The sequence below is a fragment of the Patella vulgata genome, chromosome 5 (genome assembly GCF_932274485.2).
Source record: "Patella vulgata chromosome 5, xgPatVulg1.2, whole genome shotgun sequence".
Taxonomy (NCBI): Eukaryota; Metazoa; Mollusca; class Gastropoda; family Patellidae; genus Patella; species Patella vulgata.
This window is the reverse complement of record NC_065883.2, coordinates 48727235-48754647: the sequence shown is the minus strand read 5'-3', so window position 1 is coordinate 48754647 and position 27413 is coordinate 48727235. Positions and strand designations below refer to the sequence as shown.

At 37.3% G+C, this 27413-nt stretch overlaps 1 protein-coding gene across 1 annotated transcript in view; it reads right to left on the bottom strand.

The window, feature by feature from the left end:
• Positions 1-1366: 1366 nt before the first annotated feature.
• LOC126821156 (ATP-binding cassette sub-family C member 10) overlaps positions 1367-27413 on the bottom strand; it is a 79347-nt gene continuing 53300 nt past the window's right edge. Inside the window, exons 7-8 of the mRNA XM_050549508.2 lie at positions 23268-23366; positions 1367-1883 (exon numbers count right to left, since the gene is read on the bottom strand). Coding sequence (XP_050405465.1) covers positions 1869-1883; positions 23268-23366 — 114 coding nt within the window. The 3' untranslated portion in view covers positions 1367-1868. The remainder of the gene's footprint in view (positions 1884-23267; positions 23367-27413) is intronic.

Here is a 27413-nt window from a genome sequence, read left to right as displayed (position 1 = left end):
TGGACACCGATATAAACATCGAAACATCGTGACATCGGTTGTGATTAGTGTAAAATCACAAATTCAACACATATCAAAAGGTTGAACCGCTACCTAGCGATCCAAATGCAAACCAAAGTCAAATTCTGCCTTGAACTGTCAACCGCATGGCCATGTCCCCTTTCCCAGCGGAAACGTCGCCGTAGCAACCAAACTTAAGACTTGCACGTCCAGACTCTAATTTAAAATAAGGTGATCTTACATAGGATTCGTAATAATAATAATAATGCCCATTTGAGCGTTAAAAGGTAGCCACAGATATGCACGAATATCGAAAGGAACCGGGATCTTTGGGTTATAAACTTACATTTCAAGTTTCAACAAAATCGGAGAAAAATTGAGACCTCTATAGGGTCCACAACCTTGATATACCATATTTTTACGCTATTTGAGAACGAACGGCGGCCATTGTCAGTTTTGGGCCAATTTTCACGAAATTCGAACTAAGTCGTCCTTAGGGTGTAACGGTGACATATTAGCACGGTTTTTTAAATCGGATAAAAATTATGACCTCTATAGGGTCCACAAGCCAAAAAACGCGTTTTTGCGTACTATCAGGGGCCATAATTCAGGAAGTTACAGTCTGATATGCGCAAATATCGAAAGGAACCGAGATCCTTGGGTTATAAACTTACATTTTAAGTTTCAACAAAATCGGATAAAAATTGTGACCTCTATAGGGTCCACAACCTTGATATACCATATATTTACGCTATTTGAGAACGAACGGCGGCCATTTTGTCTGTCAATTTTGGGCCGATTTTCACGAAATTCGAACTCAACCGTCCTTAGGGTGTAACGGTAATAAAATAATACGGTTTTTTAAATCGGATAAAAATTATGACCTCTATAGGGTCCACAAGCTAAAAACGCGATTTTTGTACAATCAGGGGCCATAATTCAGGAAGTTACTGTCTGATATGCGCAAATATCAAAAGTAACCGAGATCTGTGGGTTATAAACTTACATGTCAAGTTTCAACAAAATTGGATAAAAATTGTGACCTCTATAGGGTCCACAACCTTTATATACCATATTTTTACGTTATTTGAGAATGAACGGCGGCCATTTTGTCTGTCAATTTTGGGCCGATTTTCACGAAATTCAAATTTAACCTTCCTTAGGGTGTAACTGTGATATAATAATACATTTTTTTAAATCGGATAAAAATTATGACCTCTATAGGGTCCACAAGCTAAAAACACGATTTTTGGTACAATCAGGGGCCATAATTCAGGAAGTTACGGTCCGATATGCGAGAATATCGAAAGGAACCGAGATCTTTGGATTATCAACTTAGATTTCAAGTTGTGACCTCTATAGTGTCCACAAGCTAAAAACATGATTTTTCGTACAAACAGGGGCCATAATCCATGAAGTTTCGATCCGATACATGCCAATATCGAAAGGAACCGAGATCTTTTGGAGATAAACCTATATTTCAAGTTTCGTCAAAATCGGATAAGAATTGTGACCTGTAGAGTGTCCACAAACAAATTGTGGACGGACGGACAGGGGCGACGGCATAATACGTCCACATGAAAATGTGGGCGTATAAAAAGTACAGAATACTGCGGCTAGACTTGTTACTTTAACTAAGAAATGTGACCACATAACTCCTGTTTTATATAATTTACACTGGTTACCTGTTAAATATCGAATTGATTTTAAGATTTTATTACTTACTTTTAAATGTTTAAATAATTTAGCTCCTGTTTACCTCTCAGATCTTTTAGAACTTTATACACCTGGCCGAACATTACATACATCAGATAAACTACTTTTAAAGCCCAAAAGTGTTCAACTAGTCTCTTATGGTCAGCGCTCTTTTAGTTATCAAGCACCTGTTTTATGGAATAATCTACCATTTAGTTTAAGATGTTATACATCTCTATATTCTTTTAAAAAACAACTTAAAACACATTTATTTAATCAGGCTTTTAACTGACTCTGTATACAATCGTTAACATGCCCATAATCTTGTTGTTTATGTGTGATTTACATTGTCACTTTGTAAAGTGCCCCTGAACATGTTATATGAAAGGGTGCACTATAAATATGCTGTAATAATAATAATAATAATAATAATACGTCCACATGGAAATGTGGGCGTATAATAAAAATGTGGTGCTTAATCCAAAATTATGTATATCTATACTGAAAAGTAAAGTCAATCTTCTCTTGAAGTGTATTCATTATATTTTCTGCAGAAAATGCAGATTTAAAGAACGATGATATTTATATTCATTTATAGCAACAAATAATATAGGCATTTTCACGAATCCGGTAGGCTTAGTGTATTCTGAATGGTCGCTCGTTGAACAAAAAAGGTTTTTATTTCTCTTGACACTAAAAAAAAATATTTGAATCGGCAGGTTTTGTAATGGGTCGGTCGGGTTACCAGAAACAGAATATTTTTTTTTTTTGCCTTAATATTTGTAACCTGTATATCATTTACAGACAAAATATCAACAAAACGTGGGTGTGGCACCGCAGAAAGGGTGAGAGCTGGTGGAGGGGGTCGTGCACCAACATCAATAGGAATAAGTATACCAAGTTCCAAGATAATCCATTCAGAATTGTGGCCTTTGGGCGCTAAAGGCAAAAATTGGGCGTGGCTCTGATCCTGGGGGCTCAGGGCATTCACCAAAATCAATAGTTGATGCCCTTAGGCTATAAGGAATACATATGCCAAGTACCAAGTTGATCCATTCAGAATTGCGGCCTGTACTGTAAAAAATAAACACAAAAATTGGGTGTGGCTCAGTCCCTGGGTGTTGGGACATGCAGTTGTCGTCCTTAGGCTATAAAAGGAATACATATCCCAAGTTCAAAGACGACCCATTAAGAATCGTGGCCTGTAGGCAACACACAGAGATACAAAGAAAAAATGGGTGTGGCTCTGCTCCTGGGGGTTGGGCAATCACCAAAAAACAATAGGGGTCATCCATAATGTATAAGGAATAGGTATTCAAAGTTTCAAAAGGATCTGTTAAGAATTGCGGCCTGTAGGCGAAACACAAGACACCCAAACATTGGGTGTTGGTCTGTCCCAGGGGCTGTGGCATGCACCAAAAATAATAATAGAGGTCAGCCTTAGAGAATAAGGAATAAGTATGAAAAGTTTTCAAGAGGATCGACTACAGTGCGGCCTGTAGGCGAAACACAAGACACACAAACATTGGGTGTGGCTCTGTCCCAGGTGGTCGGGCATGCACCAAAAATGATAATAGAGGTCAGTCTTAGGGTATAAGGAATACGTATGAAAAGTTTTCAAGAGGATCGATTAAGAATTGCGACCCGTAAGTGACACACAGACTCACAAAAAGAAAATGAGCGTGGCTCTGCCTCTGTGGGTTGGGCATTCACCAAAAACAATAGGGATGTTCCTTTGGATAGAAGGAATGCGTATGCAAAGTTTCAAGGTGATATGTTAAGAAATGCGGCCTGTAGATGACAAACAAATAAATACAAGAAATGGGCGTGGCTCTGACAGTGGGGGTTGGGCATGCACCAAAAATAATAGATACAAGGAATTCATATGAAAATTTTTCAAGACGATCGATTAAGAATTGTGGCCTGTAGGCGACAAACACATAAAAAGAAAATGGGCGTGGCTCTCCCCCTGGGGGTTGGGCATGCACCCCAAACAATAGGGATGTTCCTTAGGGTACAAAGAATAAGTATGCAAATGCAAATTTTCAAGATGATACGTTAAAGGGCCAATCACGATAATTTTTTGGAGAATAAAACTGCTTAATTTTGTGTTAAAATGCCTTAAAACCCTCTACCTACGGGCCGAGCAAGTAACTCAATATTTGTGATACGTTTGCAAACAACTAATTCGTAAATACTGCCACTTGGGTGTTAGTTATGAGAAAATAACAACCCTTCTCATGGTAAATCATCAGATACAATTATCCGTTATACAGTTAAAGAGGCTTTTCCGAGATGCAGGACTTGGCAGAAGAAAGCACTGTTCCTGTTTACTCAATATCGATCGATGCATTTAAAATCTATCCAAAGTGGTTACACTATTCAAAAGAATATGTTCGGGCTATACTGAAACTTTTCGATCTGTATAGGTGTGGAATGTCGCTTACGTCACTGACTTAGGAGCAGACAATATAATAGAATAGGAGCAAACTGTGTGGCACGTTGATTCGTATGAGAAGTTAAAACGATTTGGATTGTGCATTAATGTTTGCATAGGTCTTTTTCTCGATATATCGTCTGGCTACAATTCATATTATCATTGATTCTAAACCTATAATTAGTATTAGAAAAAGTGAATTCAGTATTAATAATCATATGGTGGCAACATTTACAAAGTGGGCTATGGCACTTAGAAGTCGTAAACGTAACATTACTAGAAGCTTGAAATTTAGCTCTAGTGAGTAATTTTTTTAAGGCTAGGAGGCTGACGTTTACTATTAATTAATTCTATGCTATGAAATGTGATCAAGAAATCTACCAATGAGCTGGATTTGGTTTGTTGGGAAAGTTTGTTACACAGCATAGGGGCAGATGATAATTGCAGGATTTGCACATTGCAGTTATTTGTGCTTTCATTGACATCTTTGAGTTGAATATAACACCCAAGTTCTTTACAGTATCAACACATGCAATTGAACTATTATCAACATGTACTGCATTGGTTTTTAAATTGTGTTTATTAAAACGGTTTGAAAATCTTATAACTTCAGTCTTGTCGTCATACAGTTTTAAAAGATTGGTTTCCATCCAGGTTTTAATGTCTAAAATACATTGTTCTAGAATAGTTATTTTCACAGTTTCAGAAAGTTCATTTACAGCAACATAGAGTTGGGTGTCATCGGCGTACAAATGGTAGTCTAATCCATGATCTCCAATGACATCACCAAGAGGAGCTGTGTAGGCTGTAAAAAGCAATGGGCCCAATACGGAGCCTTTGCGGTACTCTGTATTTTAATTCTTTTGGTTGATGTGTATTGATACTTTTTAACAACTTAATTTTAGATATGATACATGTATGTACATGTTTTTGAAAATCTATTTCTGTTGGATCTTTAATACTAAAGTGTTAAATAGAAAAAGATTAAACCCCAGTGACACATTTTAAGGAGCATAAAGCTGATAAATCCGCCAAACTATATCCTATAAGTAGCTTTCAGCTATAACTTCGAAGTATTAAAATAAAATAAATTCAGTATTAAAGTTATTCCCGAGAGTCTAAAACGTTGTTTATTATGTAAATCATATTTTGTTAATGGAAAGCTCAAGAAAAGACTGTGTGTGTGTGACTAACATAAGGGTCATTAGCAGTGGGAGGAAACCGGAAGACCCAGAGAAAACCCATGGAGTTTGACAGACGACCCTACCTTTGTCACGTATAAGACGGGAATTGAAACTATGCACGCGTTAAACCATTCGGCGGCCCAAACCTTAAAGACAATTGATGTAAGAATTAGATAAAGTAAGAGCTGACCGTTTTTGCTATAATAATACATACTGAAAAATTTCAGTCAATAATCATTGTTTGAAGTTTTGATAAGAGTAGCTGGTCTCTTTTGTCTTTGCTACCATTGTTACGATAATAAATAAAATCTTGATTATTAAAGCAAATAATCTAATAGAGGTTGTGTTTCCATCCATTAAAAATCACAAACACCGGATGGTCTACGTCTAGAGAGCAGATTATATGAATAAAGGTCTAATTAATAATTTATTATCCGGCGCGCCAGTTATTATCCGGCACGTGCCAGTTATTATCTGGAGCACGTTCTTTATCATCTGGCGTGCGCCATTTATTATCTGGCGGGTGATAGTTATTATCTGGCACGCGCCAGTTATTATCTGGTGCGCTAGATATTTTTTTTTATTTTGCGTCCTTACCGGGCTCCATACGATGCCAATATCCGATGTGGACGTAAAACCAACGGCAGCCAGGCAGGATAGGTTTACATTTTGCAAGATATGGATAGAGAACAAGCTAAAACAAGCCGTTTTTGAGTACAATCTAGGGTCATAATTAAGGAAGTTACAATCCGATATGCGCGAATATCGACAGGAACCAAGATCTTTGAGTTACAAAGATATATTTCAAGTTTCATAAAAATCGGATCAGAATTGTGTCTTCTAGATGGTCCACAATCTTGATATGCCATATATTTACACTATTTGAGTATGAGGGGTAGCCATTTTGTCCATCAGTCTTGGTCTGATTTTCAGGAAATTCTAACTCAACCATGTAACGGTAAAATATTCAAACGTTTTTTTTAAATTGGATAAAAATTGTGAGGTATAGAGGGACCACAATCTAAAAGATAGGTTCCCAGGCAACGAAACATATGCCCACAGCAGCCAAATCGTCCGAGCGGTCGACAAGGGTTGTCGCATATTTATTCCGTTGTAGGTAATTGGCAGTTCCATACATATCAGATTATAATTTTTGCAGTTTGAGGGTTCACAAGGTTCTACAGAAATTGTTGAATATTGAAATTAAATAGGCTTCTTCATCTCACTAATGCAAACAACATATCATCGGTGGGCGATCAAAACCATGTATATCAATTTTGGCGCCAAAAACGTTTTTTACATGGTTAGAATCGTAAATTAATGGCGCATCGAATGCTCTATTCGCGGTAGTTGTAATCCAGTTAGAACTCAAGTTATAGGCATGTGACTAAACCTCGTATTCTGATTCGTGAAATTTTCTACAAAACAAAATGTGGTATCTTATATACGCCAATTTGTCATAAAACATCTTTCAAAGTCACGTGGTTTTTAAGAACCAAAAAGTTGTATCTCCTAATTGACGTCGACACAGACTACAGGCTAACAAGGTAAGAATTTAATTTCACATTACTAAGTCTTAAGTTTTGTCTAACACAGCCTGTCGATGGGTATTGTTTATTTTGACATAATAGTAATATTTTGAACTAAATGATAGAGGAATTCACGTTAGAAAGATAACGATACCTGCTGTATGAGTATTGAAACGTAGCATGTTAATAAAATTCAGAAGTAGTATATCCATATTAGTGTGTTATTTTTAGAGATAAAGCGTGTAAAACTGCGTCCAAAATTTAGATGAAAAAAAAAAAAGAAAACAATAGTCTTGAACTTTTAGACACTCGAACGAACCAGCTTACTTAAGAATTTAATTTCACTTTACTAAGTCTTAAGTTTTGTCAAAGTGTTTTATTATTATTCTTATTTGTTTCAGGTGCCCATTACAATGACGTATTCGAAACCGTCTTTGTCAAGGGGGAAACGTATGCTTCAGATCTCCTTAAATTCGAATACATCGAAAGCTAAGACTCAGGAAGTACATGTGCCACCTCCTTATAAACTGTTTAAAAATGAGAAAGTTTCCACAACAAATTTAAAATATTCCAGTGGTGAAGATAGCGACGATTCACGTAAAGATCCCGATTTTTTTACCAGAACGTAAGAAATCTTGTTTATATTCCGATAAAAATGTCCTTAAATTAAGACACAATTTTTATACGCCCACATTTTCAAATTGTCATATTGTCGTCGCCCCTGTCCGTCCGTCACAATTGTTTGTGAAGAGTCTACAGGTCACAATTTTTATCCGATTTCAATGAAACTTGAAATATAGGTTTATCAACCTAAGATCTCGGTTTCTTTCGATATTGGCATGTATCGGACTTTAACTTCATGGATTATGACCCCTGATTGTATGTAAAAATTACGTTTTTAGCTTGTGAACACTGTAGAGGTCACAATTTTTATCCGATTTTGTTGAAACTTGAAATGTATGCTTATAACCCAAAGATCTCGGTTTCTTTCGATATTCGTGCATATTAGAACATAACTTCCTGAATTATGGCCCCTGATTGTACGAAAAATCGCATTTTTAGCTTGTGGACCCTATAGAGGTCATAATTTTTATCCGATTTAAAAAAAAGTATTATAATATCACCGTTACACCCTAAGGACGACTGAGTTTGAATTTCGTGAAAATCGGCCCAAAACTGACAGATAAAATGGCTGCCCCTCGTTCTCAAATAGCGTAAAAATATGGTATATAAAGGTTGTGGACCCTATAGAGGTCACAATTTTATCCGATTTTGTTGAAACTTGAAATGTAAGTTTATAACCCAAAGATCTCGGTTCCTTTCGATATTTGCGCATATCGAAATGTTATTTCCTGAATTATGGCCCTTGATTGTAGGAAAAATCACTTTCGTTTTAGCTTGTTCTCTATCCATCTCTCGAAAATGTGGGCGTATCCTGCCTGGCAGCGGCTGGTTTTATTAGTCAAGGCCGCCTGAATGCTATAGTTATACCGGCATCGGAACATAAAGCTATAGCTGAAAGTCCATCTAAATATATTCATTAGGACTCCTGTAAGTCGATTCCATCTGGCACATCTAGTCAAGCATCTAGTCAGAGATTTACTATAAATAATGGACGGCTTAACGAGATTTTAAAACCCTCTACAGACCCCTTAGTAATATGTAGCTGTGATCATGAGTTAGATTGGCGGTCTTCTTATCTGGCCCCAGCACCACGTGCAGTTACTAACACGTACCTTGATCCAACACCACCTTATGCAACCAGTACTTACCTTGTTTCAACATCATTTCTAGGCCCAGTACTTACCTGCCCCAGCACCACCTCCAATAACCAATAATTACTTCACTCCAGAACCACCACCACTAATCAGTATTCATGCCGCTCCGGCAACACCTCAAGTAAATGGTACTTACATACCTTTAGCACCCCCCCCCCCAGTAACCAGTACTTACATTCCTTTACCACCTCTAATAACCAGTACTCACATCCCTTCAGCTTCACCTCTGGTAACCAGCACTTACCTCGCTCAAGCACCACCTACAGTAACCAATACTTACATCCCTTCGGAAACCATAAAGAGCTATCACTATCAACAAACTATACAAGTCCAGGATCAATCAGACATCAACTAAGCTATTTCAAATAAGTCTAAGTACCTAAACTGAAATACTAATATCCTAATCAATACTAATTCAGTTGAAGCTATGTCAAAAAATAATAATAATCAAGTCCAGAACACAAGTCAAACAACACAAGAAATCTATAATATAAAACACACTCTGACGAAAATCACAAGTCCAAAAAAAAAAAAAAAATTTAAACCTGATCTGATTAAGATAAATCAAATCTAAATACCAACTACAGATACCACAATTTATAATTCAATTCAAAGTACGAATATTGTAAACCAAATGCATATATATAAACATATGTACCTACCAAATGTAAAGTAATTTATGAAAATAGAAGTATAGAAATGGAGAGATGTTACATGCAAGTGTATGTGTAGAAATTGTTAATTTATAGAACAAAGGGAAATGTAAACAAATAAAATGGCGGTCCTGTCATAAGGTCACTGTGTCAATGTCAGTAGGTCAATGTCACAATACCCTAAAACTAAAGAGAAAACTTATTTACAACGGCCAAACAAAATAAATTATTTGTACTACTATGTAAATAATTTATCCAAGTAAATATGTAAATTACTTATATTATGATTGCGTTCAATGTAAATATGTCACCTGTAATAGGCATACACTTAATTATATATATGATAACTAGCAATAAATAAGTATGTTATAATATTATAAGAAAACTTTTGGATAATATTGTGTATTCAAGCGTCCTCAAATACACACACACACACACACAAACACACACAGTTAATGCCAATAAATAGAACTTATAATATTATAACAACCATTTCTAAAGTCACATCAGATCAAATATTAACCCCCACAAATATTAATGACTTGGCCAAGTATAAAATGAAATAACTTACAGATTAAAGCGCTGATTCCCGCGAAATAAAATCCAATAAATACACAAACACAAAACACAGATCACAAAGCACAAAACTGGAACAATGTCTCTTTAAATCACGTTGGGCGCCATTTTGTAGCAGGATCGATGGACAACGGACTATCCCCTTTCCAGGTCGCGGGTTGAACGAAAAGAGACAAAGACAGGAACACAGCTATACAGTTTATTTACAATACACAGGAACAAAACAGCCAATTATTTACAGGAAGAAGAACAAGTAGAAGACAAGAAGAAGAGCACCTGATAAAGGTGCTCTTAAGAAATGAAGAATTAGAACTAATAATGTATAAGGAAACCATATATACAGGTACAAAAGAGAGAAACACCGAATTAGTAAATGCAGTGCTGTAGAAAGAAATTGTTGCCTTCAAGATGGAGATCTAAGAAAAAGTCACTAAAGGTGAAACATGATGTTAGGACAGTATCTAAGTAACAGAATACTACTCACCATGTTAAAATAACATGTTTAAACTATAAACTAAACTAATTATACCAACTGGAAAAACAAAACTTACTGGATATACAGGACAATAGAACTGGATAAAATACTTAAAGAGAATATCACACCAAATACTTAAAGAGAATATACCACCCTACTACATAAGTATTACAACTATCCAACAGAAACCTCTAAACGAATTTTTAAAAAATACGTTTTCTGTACAAAAAACAAAAAAGAACACTGTACTTACCACACCAATCCTTCATAAGTGCCAAACACATGGAAGCAACAGGAAGCAAAGGGCTGCAAAAAATGGCTAGTAAAAATTTGATTGGTCGAAAAAAGTTTGATTGGCAAGCTATGTCCCAGTTTCCCCCCATCCCAATTCTCCCCACCCTCCCCTACATCAAAGTGTAAAGCTCCAAATCCTAGCAAATTTACAGAGGATGACAGACGTAGTCTATTTGAAGCATTCTGGAAGATGAGTTTGGACCAAAAAGAGAGAGAGAGAGAGAGAAATGGGGTTTAACGTCCACTCAACACAAACTAGGTCATTTCGGGACTAACATATGGTTCAATTTTATTTACATAATTCGCTTGCGCGTAGGGGTCTTTAGCAGTGGGAGGAAACCAGAGGCCCCGGAGAAAACCCACGAGGTTGGACAGGCGACCCTGCTCCTTGCCACGTACAACCGGGGATTCGAAACCACGCCAGTCGACTCAATGACAGACTTTATGATACAGCGCGCGCACGCTAACCATTCAGCCATCCAACCCCCCGGACCAAAAAGAGGTATACATATAGTAAATCTTGTAAAGAAATGTAATGTCAAGGATAGAACCGTATGCGAAATGGTAGAAAAGACATACAGAAAGCAAACTACTTACCATTACCACTTAATTAAAAACAATGACAGACTACAGGTCTGCAAGAATATGTCTTTATCGACGTTTGCTCTCGGAGAAAAAATGGTGTACAGATGGTTCGACCGTTCCAAAAACGGTACAACACCTGGCTCGACCGAAAATAGAACAAAATCCAAGAATAGAGAATCGTCTACATATTTAACCACTAAAAGATTTCTAGACTCTTTACCTAAATTGCCGTCCCATTACTGCCGATCATCATCAGACAAGATGTACCTAGAACAAGTCTTCACAACATTTTTTGAAAAGTCTAATTCGATAGCTTTTCTCTAATAGATTCCATGCTCCTGGCTAAACGTACATTGGGTTTTGTTTATAACTCCTGTTTATGGAGTAAATATCACAACACTTGATATCTTATCTTAGGTTGCGTATTCAGTATCATCCCTATCCAAGGCTATATTTACCTACCAGAACTGATCCAAGGCTATTTACCTACCAGGAAACTTACCTGGAATTGTGTAGTAGATGCTATGACCCTCGGTAACTTACTTTGAATTATGTCGTAGATATTATAGCCTTGGATTACTTACCTTGAATTATGTCTTGGATACTATGGCTCAGGGTTATTTGCCTTGGATTATGTCAGCTACAGCTGATGAAATTGAGTGTTATATTCGGGTGCAGATAAGCTTTACAATCCATTTGCTCTGCACCCCCTCCCCCCCAGCCGATAAAAAAAATATCCTGCGTCCGCCACTGTACTAGATAAATTACCCTAAAAAATAATCTGTGTAAATAGGTTATTAAGAAAAAAACGTCGTATATACCCAGAACAGGCTTATAGTTTGTTATCAGAACGTCGTATATCACATACGCCGCCATTTCACAAGACAAAATGTTGTATACAGCCACAGCACTAAACCCCTAAAATTATTCCAAAAATAACCTTCCCATATTAAATTTTCCACAATTTAGTTCATAAATTAGAAATATAATCACATTCAATAAAAAATCTGGGACCGCAGATAGTTTTTTGTTTCCCCTGAGAACTTACTAAAATTGACGATATATCAATTTTAAAACAACTCGATAACTTTTGGCATTAGAGCGTTGACAAGAAATTGTGGACGATGGACAGACGTCCGGACGGACAGGGGCGACGACAATATATGTCCACATGAAAATGTGGGAGTATCAAAAGGCGATTTTTCGTATAATCAGGGGCCATAATTCAGGAAGTTACAATCCGATATGCGCAAATATCAAAAGGATTCAAGATCTTTGGGTTATAAACATGCATTCAAGTTTCATCAAAATAGGATTAAAATTGTGACCTTTACAGGGTCCACAACCTTGATATACCATTTTTTACACTATTCGGGTACAAGCGGCGGCCATTTTGTCCGGCAATTTTGGTCCGATTTTCACGAAATTCGAAGTCAACCTGCATTACGGTGTAAAATGGTGATATAATCAAACGTTTTTTAAAATCGGATAATAATTGTAACCTCTAGAGGGACCACAAGCTAAAAGATAGGTTGCCATGCAATGAAACATACACCCACACCAGCAAAATCGTCCAGGCAGTCAACAAGTGTTTTACATTTTTTGGTAATGAAACATTTATAATACACTAAAATCTGATTAAGAGTAACAACTCATGAAATAATTTTCAGAAAACCATTAGAATTTAGTTTTTATAAAGTTCTGCCCCATGCTAATGTTAAGTATATAAAACTTTTAATATCATGGATTTAGCTGTTCAAGTCATAAAAATTCATTCAAAATCAAAAGACTTCTTTGTCTCATGACCTTAAACACTATGTATAAATTTAAAGTCAATCGGATATTAACTTTAGCCTCTAGAGTGTCCACAAGATTTTTCAACATGATCAAGGGCCATAACTCTGGCAGTAATAATCAGAAATCGCTGAAAATCAATAGGCTTCTTCGTCCCATGACCTTAAACACAGTGTATAAATTTAAGGTCAATCGGATATTAACCTTAGCCTCTAGAGCGTCCACAAGTAATTGTGAACGCCGGACCTCCGGCCGGACGGACAGGGGCAACGACAATATACGACCACATTTCAATGTGGGCGTATAAAAAGCGATTTTTCGTACAATCAAAGGAAGGCCATAATTCAGCTATCATTACAGTTTAATGATGATATATTCAAACGATTTTTTAAATCGGATAAAAATTGTTAGCTCTAGAGGGACCACAAGCTAAAAACGCAATTTTGTATACAATCAATGGCCATAATCCAGAAAGTTATAATCCGGATTAAAATTGTGACCTCTACAGGGTCCACACACTTATATAACATATTTTTACACTATTCGCATACAAGCGGCGGCAGTTTTGATCTGATTTTCACGAAATTCAAAGTTAACCTTCATTACGGTATAACAGTGATATAATCAAATGGCTTTTAAAATCGGATAATAATTGTGACCTCCAGAGGGACCACAAGCTAAAAAAGGCGATTTTTCGTATAATCAGAAAATAGGAAATGCATTTCAAGTTTCATCAAAATAGGATTTAAATTGTGACCTCTACAGGGTCCACAACCTTGATATACTATATTTTTACACTATTCGCGAAAATTACCGAAGTAATCACGTGCAATTACGTGCATGTTTTTGTTTATATGTCGCCATTTTGGACTATTGAATTGAAAGCAAAAACAAAATGGATAGTAATACGAAGTCAGACGAATAATCAATCCTTTTTAACCAACATATTGAAGATGGAATAGATGTGAATGCAAATATCGACGAGGATCTATCCAAAGCCTGCAGAAAATTTGGACCAAAAGGCATTCTTTTCCAAGAATTCTGACAGTGAACCATGATTGAAGGTTTTTGGTATGTTCAGAGAAGGATTTGTGCGACTGTTTTAAGTGGACTGTACCCAAAAATACTTTACAAAGGAACTCTTGGGCGATAAATACTTTCAAGTCGTGTAGTGTGTGGAGAAATAATCGCAATGTGGACGAAAAGAAAATTCTGAAAGATGTCTTAGACATGGATAACCGATCTAAATACATGGTTGTCGATAAGTACGCCGCCTATTTCGGTCCTGAATGGATTATTCTGTACTGGCCGTACAATTGTATGTATAGGATATTAACCTACCCGAGGTTGATATGGTAGAGAACGCGCAGGCGAAGCCCAAGCGTTCTCTACCATATCAATCCGAGGGAGAGTAGGTTTATATCCGACATATACAACGCCATTTCACCCTTAAATTTAATGGGTTCTTCCATTAAAAGGCAACAACGATTGGATAATTGCTCGATAGTTTCCGCCAAATAGCGAAAATTACCGAAGTAATCACGTGCAATTACGTGCATGTTTTTGTTTATACGTCGCCATTTTGGACTATTGAATTGAAAGCAAAAACAAAATGGATAGTAATACGAAGTCAGACGAATAATCAATCCTTTTTAACCAACATATTGACGATGGAATAGATGTGAATGCAAACATCGACGAGGATCTATCCAAAGCCTGCAGAAAATTTGGACCAAAAGGCATTCTTTTCCAAGAATTCTGACAGTGAACCATGATTGAAGGTTTTCGGTATGTTCAGAGAAGGATTTGTGCGACTGTTTTAAGTGGACTGTACCCAAAAATACTTTACAAAGGAACTCTTGGGCGATAAATACTTTCAAGTCGTGTAGTGTGTGGAGAAATAATCGCAATGTGGACGAAAAGAAAATTCTGAAAGATGTCTTAGACATGGATAACCGATCTAAATACATGGTTGTCGATAAGTACGCCGTCTATTTCGGTGCTGAATGTTAGAAACTGTACCATAACAAATTTTAATTGTCAAAAGAATAAATTTATTTCTGTGTTTTTTTGTATTATTTCGATCATCTACGTCATCAGCGGTTGATATGAGCCGAATATATTGACCTGCGATGACGTCATTAGCGGTTGATATGAAATATCAACCTGTCATGACGTCATCAGCGGTTGATATGAACGAATATATCAACCTATGATGATGTCATGACAGGTTGTACTGCTATGGACATCAAAGTAAAAACTACCGCCAGTTGTATATAATTCCATAGTGGAGGTCGATCGTAGCCATGTTTGAAAATTGGGTTTTGAAAAAAAGGCTCTCTTTCCGGCATGCAAAATGACCGTTGGGTCAGCTCTAGTTACGGTCATTTTCCATAGCCCTAGGTCCTGACCGCCATATACAGCCGACGTGGAACCCATGGACCACAAGCTAAAAACGCGATTTTACGTACAATCAATGGCCATAATTCAGAAAATTACGATCCGATATGCGCAAATATCGAAAGGACCCAAGTTCTTTGGGTTATAAACATACATTTCAAGTTTCATCAAAATTGTCAGTTTTGGTCTGATTTTCACGAAATCCGAAGTCAACCTTCCTTAATTTGTAACAGGTGATATAATCAAACGGTTTTTAAAATCGGATAATAATTGTGACCTCTAGAGGGACCACAAGCTAGAAATATGATTTTTCGTACTATCAGTGACAACTACGTTCAGAATAAAGTAATTAGACTGAAATTTTCAATATTTTCTTTTTCTTATCATCTATTTTTGAATTATTATAGCAAGAATGGCCAACTCTTTATTAAACTCTTAACTAATGTATCTTTAATCAAGGCATTTAATATACAATTCAATTAAAGATACATAATGTGAGATTAGATAAAGAGCTGGCAGTTCTCACTATAATAGTTAACCAGTGGCTGCCAGGCAGGATACGCCCACATTTTCGAGAGATGGATAGAAAACAAGCTAAAACGAAAGTGATTTTTCCTACAATCAAGGGCCATAATTCAGGAAATTACAATTCGATATGTGCAAATATCGAAAGGAACCAAGATCTTTGAGTTATAAACTTACATTTCAAGTTTCAACAAAAACGGATAAAAATTGTGACCTCTATAGGGTCCACAACCTTGATATACCATATTTTTACGCAATTTGAGAACGAGGGGCGGCCATTTTGTCTGTCAGTTTGGGGCCGATTTTCACAAAATTCGAACTCAGGGTGTAACGGTGATATAAAAATACGTTTTTTTAAATCGGATAAAAATTATGACCTCTATAGTCCACAAGCCAAAAAACGCGTTTTTGCGTACAATCAGGGGCCATAATTCATGAAGTTACAGTCTGATATGCACGAATATCGAAAGGAACCAAGATCTTTGTGTTATAAACTTACATTACAAGTTTCAACAAAATCGGATAAAAAATGGGACCTCTATAGGTTCCATAACCTTGATATACCATATTTTTACGCTATTTGAGAACGAACGGCGGCCATTTTGTCTGTCAGTTTTTGGACAATTTTCACGAAATTCGAACTCAACCGTCCTTAGGGTTTAACGGTGATATAATAATACGTTTTTTTAAATCGGATAAAAATTATGACCTCTATAGGGTCCACAAGCCAAAAAACGTGTTTTTACGTACAATCAGGGGCCATAATTCAGGAAGTTACTGTCCGATATGCGCGAATATCGAAAGGAACCGAGATCTTTGGGTTATAAACTTACATTTCAAGTTTCAACAAATCCAGATAAAAATTATGACCTCTACAAGCCAAAAACGTGATTTTTCGTACAATCAGGGGCCATAATTCAGGAAGTTACGGTCCGATAGATGCCAATATCGAAAGGAACCGAGATCTTAGGGTGATAAACCTATATTTCAAGTTTCATTGAAATCGGATAAAAATTGTGACCTGTAGACTGTTCACAAACAATTGTGGACGGACGGGGGCGACAATATACGTCCACATAAAAATGTGGGCATATAATAAAAATTGTGACCTCTAGAGGGTCCACAACCTTGGTATTACATACTTTTTATACGCCCACATTTTCATGTGGACGTATATTGTCGTCGCCCCTGTCCCGGACGTCCAGACATAAGGACATCTGCAATTGTTTGTGGACTATCTACAGGTCACAATTTTTATCCAATTTTGACGAAACTTGAAATATAGGTTTATCACCAAAAGATCTTGGATGCTTTCAACATTGGCATGTATTGGATCGAAACTTCATGGATTATGGCCGCTGATTGTACGAAAAATCACGTTTTTAGCTTGTGGACCCTATAGAGGTCACAATTTTGAACCGATTTTGATGAAACTTGACATGCATGATTATAACCCAAAGATCTTGGTTCCTTTCGAGATTTGCGCCCATCGGAACGTAACTATGAATTATGGCCCCTGATTGTCCGAAAAATCGCCTTTTTATACGCCCACATTTTCATGTGGACGTCTATTGTCGTCGCTCCTCTTTGTCCGTCCAGACATCCGTCCACAATTTGTTTGTGGACACTCTACAGGTCACAATTTTTATCCGATTGCAACGAAACTTTAAATATAGCTTTATCTCCCCAAGATCTAAGTTCCTTTTGATATTGGCATGTATCAGACCGTAACTTCCTGAATTATGGCTCCTGATTGTACGAAAAATCGCGTTTTTAGCTTGTGGACCCTACAGAGGTCATAATTTTTATCCGATTTAAAAAAACGTATTATTATAACACCGTTACACCATAAGGACAGCTGAGTTCGAATTTTGTGAAAATCGGCCCAAAACTGACAGACAAAATGGCCGCCCCTCGTACTCAAATAGTGTAAAAATATGGTATATCAATGTTGTGGACCCTCTAGAGGTCACAATTTTCTTTTGATTTTTATGAAACTTGAAATGTAAGTTAATAACCAAAAGATCTTGGTTCCTTTTGATATTCGGCATATCGGATAGTAACTTCCTGAATTATGGCCCATGATTGTACGAAAAATCGCGTTTTTAGCTTGTGGTCCTTGTAGAGGTCACAATTTTTATCTGATTTAAAAAAAATGTGTGAATATATCCTTTTGATAATCGCGGATATCCGAACTTAACTTCCTGGATTATGGCCCCTGATTGTTCGAAAAATGGCATTTTTAGCTTGCAGATTTACTAGAGATCACAATTTTTTTTCCGATTTTAAATATTTCACCATTCCACCATAATGAAGGTTGAATTCAAATTTCAGGAAAATCGAAATGAAACTGCCCAACAGAATGGCAAATTGTCTAAAAGTATGCAATACGAAGGTTGTCAACCCTCTAGGGGTCACAATTTTTGTCCGATTCTGATGAAACTTAAATCATATCTTTATATCCCAAAGATCTCAGTCCCTTTTGATATTTGCGCATTTCAGACCATAACTCTCTGGATTATTGCCCCTGATTGTACAAAAAATCCTGTTTGTTTTTAGCTTGTTCTCTATCCATCTCTTGCAAAATGTTGGTGTACCTTGCCTGGCAGTCGCTGGTTTAGCTTGTGGTCCCTCTGGAGGTCACAATTATTATCCGACTTAAAAAAAAACGTTTGATTATATCACCGTTACACTGTAGGGAAGGTTTAGTTATAATTTTGTGAAAAACGGGAAAAAAAATTGCCGGACAAAATGACCGCCGTTTGTACGCGAATAGTGTAAAAATATGGTATTACAAGGTTGTGGACCCTGTAGAGGTCCAGGGCTTGCCACGAGCAAATTGGAGGCGAGTAGATGACTACTCACGCAAATATGACTTGCGCAAGTGAGGCGAGTACATGTATTTACTCAACGCAGAATAATGTGCGTGAGTAGTCATTTCCCTTTGCCATCGTTGGCGTGCTGAGGGGATTCGGGTAAAGCTTAGAAAGGTAAAAGAACAGGCACAACAATTTCAATCCCATCAATTTGCAGAAAAGATGCGGGATCGAAAGAATAGCTATAGAAACGACAATATTCGCTCAATTTTTTATTATCCAGACACGGCAAAGGACATCCGCTTAAAAACCGCCTGGCAGTACGCGTCTCAAAGTATTTTTAGTAATAACAGGTGGCACTGGAAAGACACGCCGCGTGCGCAATAGTGCATCAATATGAAGGCATATAAATTGTTTACGGCTTTTTTTATTACGATATTCCATTATTTCTGATTAAATTATTTTTTATATTTGCGCGAATACTTAATCACTCACGTAAATTTGGTTTTACGCGAGCGTAGCGTGTGCGCGAGTAATTACTCGCGTCTCGTGGCAAGCCCTGAGGTCACAATTTTAATTCGATTTTGATGAAACTTGAAATGCTTTTTTATAACCTAAAGATCTGGGTTCCTTTCGATATTTGCGCATATCTGATCGTAACTTCCTTAATTCTGGCACCTGATTGTCCGAAAAATCACCTTTTTTAGCTTGTGGTCCCTCTGGAGGTCACAATTATTATCCGATTAAAAAAACGTTTGATTACATCCCCGTTACACCGTAAGGAAGGTTGAGTTCGAATTTCCTGAAAATCGGACCAAAATTGCCTGACAAAATGGCCGCCACTTGTATGCGAATAGTGTAAAAATATGGTATATCAAGGTTGTGGACCCTGTAGAGGTCACAATTTTATTTTGATTTTGATGAAACTTGAAATGCATGTTTATAACCTAAAGATCTTGGTTCCTTTCGATATTTGTGCATATCGGATCGTAACTTCCTGAGTGAATTATGGCCCCTGATTGTATGAAAAATCGCCTTTATGGTCCCTCTGGAGGTCACAATTATTGCCTGATTTGAAAAAACGTTTGTTTATATCACCGTTACACTGTAATGAAGGTTTAGTTCGAATTTCGTGTAAATCGGACCAAAACTGACAGACAAAATGGTATATCAAGGTTGTGGACCCTATATAGGTCATAATTTTTATCCGATTTTGTTGAAACTTGAAATGGAAGTTTATAACCCAAAGATCTTGGTTCCTTTTCATATTCGCGCGGGGGGTTGGATGGCTGAATGGTTAGCGTGCGCGCGCTGTATCATAAAGTTTGTCATTGAGTCGACTGGCGTGGTTTCGAATCCCAGGTTGTACGTGACAAGGAGTAGGGTCACCTGTCCAACCTCGTTGGTTTTCTCCGGGTCCTCCGGTTTCCTCCCACTGCTAAAGACCCCTATGCGCAAGCGAATTTTTAAAAAAAACATATGTTAGTCCCGAAATGACCTAGTTTGTGTCGAGTGGACATTAAACCCCAGTTCTCTCTCTCTCTCTCTCTCTCTCTCTCTCTCTCTCTCATATTCGCGCATATCGAATTGTAACTTCCTGAATTATGGTCCCTGATTGTACTAAAAATCTCATTTTTAGTTTGTGGACCCTATAGAGGTCATAATTTTTATCCAATTTCATCCCAAAACTGATAGACAAAATGGCCGCCCTTCGTTCTCAAATAGCGTAAAACTATGGTATATCAAGGTTGTGGACCCTAGAGAGGTCACAATTTTTATCCGATTTTGTTGAAACTTGAAATGTAAGTTTATAACCAAAAGATCTCGGTTCCTTTCGATATTCGCGCATATCGCACCATAACTACCTGAATTATAGCCCCTGATTGTACGAAAAATCATGTTTATAGCTTGTGGACCCTATAGCAGTCATAATTTTAATCCGATTTAAAAAAAAGTTTGAATATATCACCGTTACAACCTAAGGATGGTTGAGTTCGAATTTCGTAAAGATAGGTTGCCAGGCAATAAAACATACGCCCACAGCAGCTAAATCGTCTGGGCAGTCAATTTTTACTTTTTTCGGTAATGAAATATATATGATACATTAAAATCTGATTAAGAGTAACAACTCATTAAGTAATTATCAGAAAACCATTAGAGTTTGTTTGGCTTTTATAAAGTTCTGCCCCATGCTAACGTTTACTATACAACACTTTTAACATCAATGTGGGCGTATAAAAATCAACCCAAACCTGACAGACAAAATGGCCGCCCCACGTACTCAATCAGCGTAAAAATATGGTATATCAATGTTGTGGACCCTCTAGAGGTCACAATTTTCTTTTAATTTTGATGAAACTTGAAATGTAATTTTATAACCCACAGATCTTGGTTCCTTTCAATATTCACACATATCGGATAGTAACTTCCTGAATTATGGCGCATTTCAGACCATAACTTTCTGGATTATGGCCATTGATTGTACAAAAAATCTTGTTTGTTTTTAGCTTGTTCTCTATCCATCTCTTGCAAAATGTGGGCGTATCCTGCCTGGCAGCCGCTGGTACACTATTTACGTACAAGGATCGAGCGGCCATTCTGTCGGGCAGTTTCGATACGATTTTTACGAAATTCAAACTCAACCATCATTATGCATTATGGTGTAACGGTGATATATTTAACCATTTTTTTTAAAATTTGATAGAAATTGACGGTCTACTCGTATTTCGAATTAAAACTGCCAAGGGTTCCTTTTGTTGCATGACAATGTGTACATGGGACAGCAATTCTGATGGCTGAACATTGTACCTTGCCAGGTCCTCCAATCTGCACCAGGGACATTAGGAAAACAGGAGGAACTGTCTCAGGCAAGACAGGTAGCGAAACTCCTGGTTAGCGAGGCAGCCCCCTACCCACTGAGCCACCACGATTAATAATCGAACAAAAACAATAATTTTTATACTACATAGTATAAAGATAGGTTGCCAGGCAACGAAATATACGCCCACAGCAGCTGTAGGTAATTGGGGGCCTTTCGTTTGAGGGTTCACAAGGTTCTACAAACTGAAACAAGGTTCTCAACTCTGGAAGTTATCTACAGAAATTGTTGAAATTTGACAGGCTTTTTCGTTTTACTAATTTAAATAATTCATATAAATTTCATACAGATCAGATGATCACTTTTGTCATTCAAACGTTCACAACGTTCACAATCGCCATAACTGTAGAAATTATTGACAGAAATTGCTGAAATTCAATAGACCTCTGTTTCACAAATTTAAATGATGCATATAAATTTCATACATATCAGATGATTACTTTCATCAATCATGCATTAACAAGGTTGAACAAAGTGAAACAAGGGCCATAACTCTAGAAGTAATTATTGTAAATTGCTGAAATTCAATAGGCTTTGTGGTTTCACTAATTTAAATAATGCATATCAATTTCACAAAGATCGGATGATAACTTTCTGGGTTAGAAAAGGAATGAAATGAAATGGGGTTTAACGTCCTACTGTTCTGCTCCGAACTGGGCTAATGAAGACGGCATACGCCATACAGTGTGCTATGAGGGAATTTTTGCCCGGACAGCGGCACTACAGCCTACTCTTATATCGAATTCCAACTGTCAAGGGATCTTTTACGTTCACGCCAATGTGTACACGGGACCTCAGTTTTTCGTCCCATCCAAACAACTAGCTAGACAGCTGTCCTTGTCAGGCCCTCCGTCCTGCATCACTGACAAGGGGGAACCACGCCGGAAAATCTGGATGAACTTTCTCGGCCAATGCAGGGATCGAACACCCGACCTTCTTACCCACTTAGCCACGTGATCCCCTTCGGGGTTAGAGCGTTCACAAGGTTCAATAAAGTGAAACAAGGGCTATAACTCTACACGTAGTAAACAGAAATTGCTGAAATTCAATAGGCTTCTTCGTTTCACTAATTTAAATAATGCATATAAATTTCACAAAGATCGGATGATAACTTTTGGCGTAATAGCGTTCACAAGGTTCAACAAAGTGAAACAAAGGCCGTAACTCTAGCCGTAATGAACAGAAATTATTGAAATTAAATAGCCTTCTTCATCTCACTAATAATGTAAACCACATATATCAATTTTAAAACAATCGGATAATAACTTTTGGAGTTAAAGCGTTCACAAGAAAAACTAATAATAATAAGAATAATTGGAACAAAAACAATAGTGTTTCACACAAGCTACGCAGTGTGAAACCTTAATCATATACACACTGATATTTATAACAGCTCTAGCTTGTTATATACAGCACAAGAGATATACATGATATACAATGTACATAGTTACATGATACATATACCACCATCTTCAATAGAAGGCTTGATATCGCCTAACTACGTACATTTGTAAAACTCATGGTCGTTGCTTCAGGAACATGATATACCACCTGTTATACATGCACAGCTCTATCCAATTACAACATGATAAATATATTACGATTTATTAGCAAATTATATATAACATGATATATGTAGATATATTACCTGATATACAGCTCTTGCAAGAGCTATCCTAGCTTTCTGTCCACCACTTAATGTTACACCATTTTCACCTATTTCTGTTTTGTCACCAGCAGGCAACATCTGCAATAATTATATTATCTTATATTTCACTGCCTGTAAATGTACATGACTGTAAACACTAAAATCATAATCCTTCCTGCCTTATTCAAATAACATTTAAAAGATAAGTTGCCATCAAATTCAGTTAAGACATTCACCTCATCAACAACTACACCATGCTTGAACATTCTACCCCAATTAGAAGCAGTAACTCCAGCTGGGTAAGTTTTAAAAAATCCCAAAAGTTGCCCTGTGTACTAGGAGGGGCTTATGACTGGCAAAAATGTATCTTACGAAGCTCGCCTATATGTAGAATGAGGGCAAACCCGACCAAAAATTATTATCTTGGGACTTATATAAGCAAAAATGTAGGTTCAAGCTCGCCAAAACCAAAGGCCCCCTCGATCCCATCGAACCAATCGCGTCCCGACCATCAGTTTAAATAAATGCAAAGAAAAATCCAGCCCTTTTCACCAGACACAAAACCTCCAACTGTGGGTTTATTCAGAAGAAGCAGGGGTTCGTATACTGGATGCTCAATGGTTTGCCCCAAACATCAATTCAGAGAAAACATAAAAATGAAATGAACTAGAACGGCGAAGCAGTAATGACGGGTTTCACCGGTACCACGTTACCCTTGAACTTATGTTACTTCCGGTGCCACGGTATCGTAGAACTTCTGTCACTTCCGGTATCAATGAAACCGTTTAACGATTTCCACATAAACATTGGACAAATAGACGCAGAATTAATCAAATCTAGCCATATCAATTGCATCTATACATTTGTTACCATGTGTTACATATGTCAAAAAAAGTAATCCTGACAAAATTTGTTACTAACTTACCGATAAGTTAGCTAACTTTCTAATGGGAAATTAAAATGGGAAAAAAATCTGTAAAAGTCATACTGTCAAAATTGGTTATTTCTCGACAAGGGAAGATGCTAGAAGCCATTTTTGGACATCTATATGATCGTATTGATACAATCTATATGTCCATTGGAATCAAATATCATAATATTAAACGAATAATAAATATACTATTCAAAAAAAGTAGGGGATATTTGATTTTGGGGGCATAATACTAAAATATGCAAATGACTACGAAAAAAGTCACTATAGACACCTAACAGAAGAAACATTTCCAGTTACATGTGACGCCCAAACGCACCAATAGCTACCGCATGGAATGCAGGTGATGCTTGGGATCATCATGGGGGTCCAACCCAAGATTTGCACGACTCTGACTTTGAATGTTACAGTCATTGTGGCATTGAATTTCAGGGTGGAAACATCAGTTTAATTGTTTTAGTGACCAGAAAACAAATTTTGATATGCGTCGGCTTACCCAAAATGAAAGGTTACGTGCCCTTGGCATGCTACAGATCGGCACAACACAGGCGGTTGTGGCGCGGACGATGAATGTCTCTCAGTCTGTCATAAGCAGGCTATGGTCCAGATACCGTGATACACAATCTGTACAGGACAGACCACGCTCAGGTCGACCAAGGGCGACAACTCAAGCCCAGGATCGATTTATCCGTACCTTGGCCTTGAGAAATCGTGTCATCACAGCAAATCAGATCAGCGCTCGTCTTCAAACAGACACTGGTGTGAGAGTGAGTGGCCAGACGATTCGGAATCGACTGCATAGGGGTCACCTTCGCGCCCGACGTCCTCGCGTGATCCCTTGTTTGAGAGATCATCACATTCAGGCAAGACGTCGTTGGTGTAGGGATCGTCAACACTGGGATAATCGACGCTGGAGCAATGTGATGTTTTCAGATGAGTCAAGGTTCACTGTTGATTTTTTGGACAGACGTAGGAGGGTGTGGCGTCGTCGAAACGAGCGCTTCCAAGACGTTAACGTCATCAGACATGATTGATTTGGGGGTGGTTCTGTTATGGTGTGGGGAGGCATCACTGTTGCTGGAAGAACGGCTTTACATGTTGTTGCAGGGCGTGTTACAGGCCAGTACTACCGGGACAACATCTTGGCAGTCCATGTTGTGCCGTTCGCACGACGTCATGGCCGCCGTTTCATCTTCCAGGATGACAACGCAAGATGTCACAGGGCCAGGATCGTTACAGGTTACCTCCAACAACAGAACATCACCACATTACCTTGGCCAGCACTGAGTCCCGACCTCTCCCCCATCGAGCATGTCTGGGACATGCTTGGACAGAGGTTACGTCAACGTCAACAACGTCCTGCCAATGTCCAAGAACTTGCTGCTGCGTTGCAACAGGAATGGGACAATCTGGACCAAAATGACCTTAGACGTCTCATTAGGAGTATGCCACGTCGGATCAATGCTTGTTTGGCAAACAGAGGAGGATTTACCCGTTACTGACTTGGTTGTGATGCTGTGGTAACTTTGCTGTTTGACCCCGGGTATCATTTTACCCTTATAATGGTCAGTCTGTGCCTTACTTAGTCTAACGATCATTTGGAATAAATCGATGAATGTGAACTTCATTTCATTTTGTCATTTGTTTCTTCGTCAGTTTCATTAGGTGACTTTAATAACACTTAAAAATCAAATATCCCCTACTTTTTTTGAATAGTATATAACTCACTTCAAAAAAATATTTGTTTTGAAAGCTAAAAATACAGTTTTTGCCCAAATGACATTACTTCCGGAGATAATGAAAATGTTAAATTAGTTCTATGAAATCATAAATGGCATAAGGCATCACAAGGTGAAAATTTTATGAAAATCGATTAATAATTTACACTTTTATAGACCAAATACCTTGATAAGTGACTTGAAAAAAAACGTCTATTTCTCTGCAACTGTACAAGTTAGAAACGTTTTTGTGGTATCTGTATATCGTATGGGTTAATTCTATTTGTTGATTGGAATCAAATATCATAATGTTAAAAAGTTAAGTTAATATGTTTTTTTAAGTCGGATAAAAATTATGACCTCTATAGGGTCCACAAGCTAAAAACACGATTTTACATACAATCAGGGGCCATAATTCAGGAAGTTACGGTCCGATATGCGCGAATATCGAAAGGAACTGAGATCTTTGGGTTATAAACTTACATTTCAAGTTTCAACAAAATCGGATAAAAATTGTGACCTCTATAGGGTCCACAAGCTAAAAACGTGATTTTTCGTACAAACAGGGGCCATAATCCATGAAGTTTCGATCTGGACAGGGGCGACGACAATATACGTCCACATGAAAATGTGGGCGTATAAAAATGAAGTCCGATGATTTGTGCGCCTTTGCATGGCGCATCCTTTTGGTAATATCAAATTTTGAAAACATAACATTTGCTTTCAAAAAGTGGTACCAAACTGTAAAAATTGTAGTTTTTGGTAAAATCATGTCACTCCCTTTGCCGACAAGAAACTTTAACGGTAACAAAGAAAATGAAATTTCGGGAAACGGACCTTATGAACTTTCTATTATACATATCGAACAATAAATAATTAATCTAGGATCGAAAAACTGAATTAGCCAATGGCGGCTAACCCGAATTACTGCAACAAGAATTGTTTACATTTTTGCTCAAGTCAGATGACCATTTAATCCTGTGTAAAATACCATCAAAAAATATTCATTAATAAAAGAGTTTTTTGTAAAAATTTAAATTTTCAAAATTTCTCGCCTAATGTACATTGTAAGCGAAGATTCGTCGAAAATCAAAAATCTGAAGTACCGTAGCTATTTGCCCTGTCTCCGGCTATGTCAAAATGTACCAAATGTTAAAATTCATCTATTATTGTAAATATTACGGCGACATTTAAAAAGATAGGTTGCCAGGCAACGAAACATACGCCCACAGCAGCTAAATCGTCCGGGCAATCAACAAGAGTTGTCGCATATTTTTACTTTTTTCGGTAATGAAACATTTATAATACACTAAAATCTGATTAAGAGCAACAACTCAGAAAACCATTAGAATTTGTTTGGTTTTTATAAAGTTCTGCCCCATGCTTACGTTTTGTATACAAAACTTTTAAAGGGGAAGACCAACGATTTTCAATAAGGTTTCCATAAATAATAAATATATATTTAGAAATAATCCCTCCTATAACATATGCAAAAAA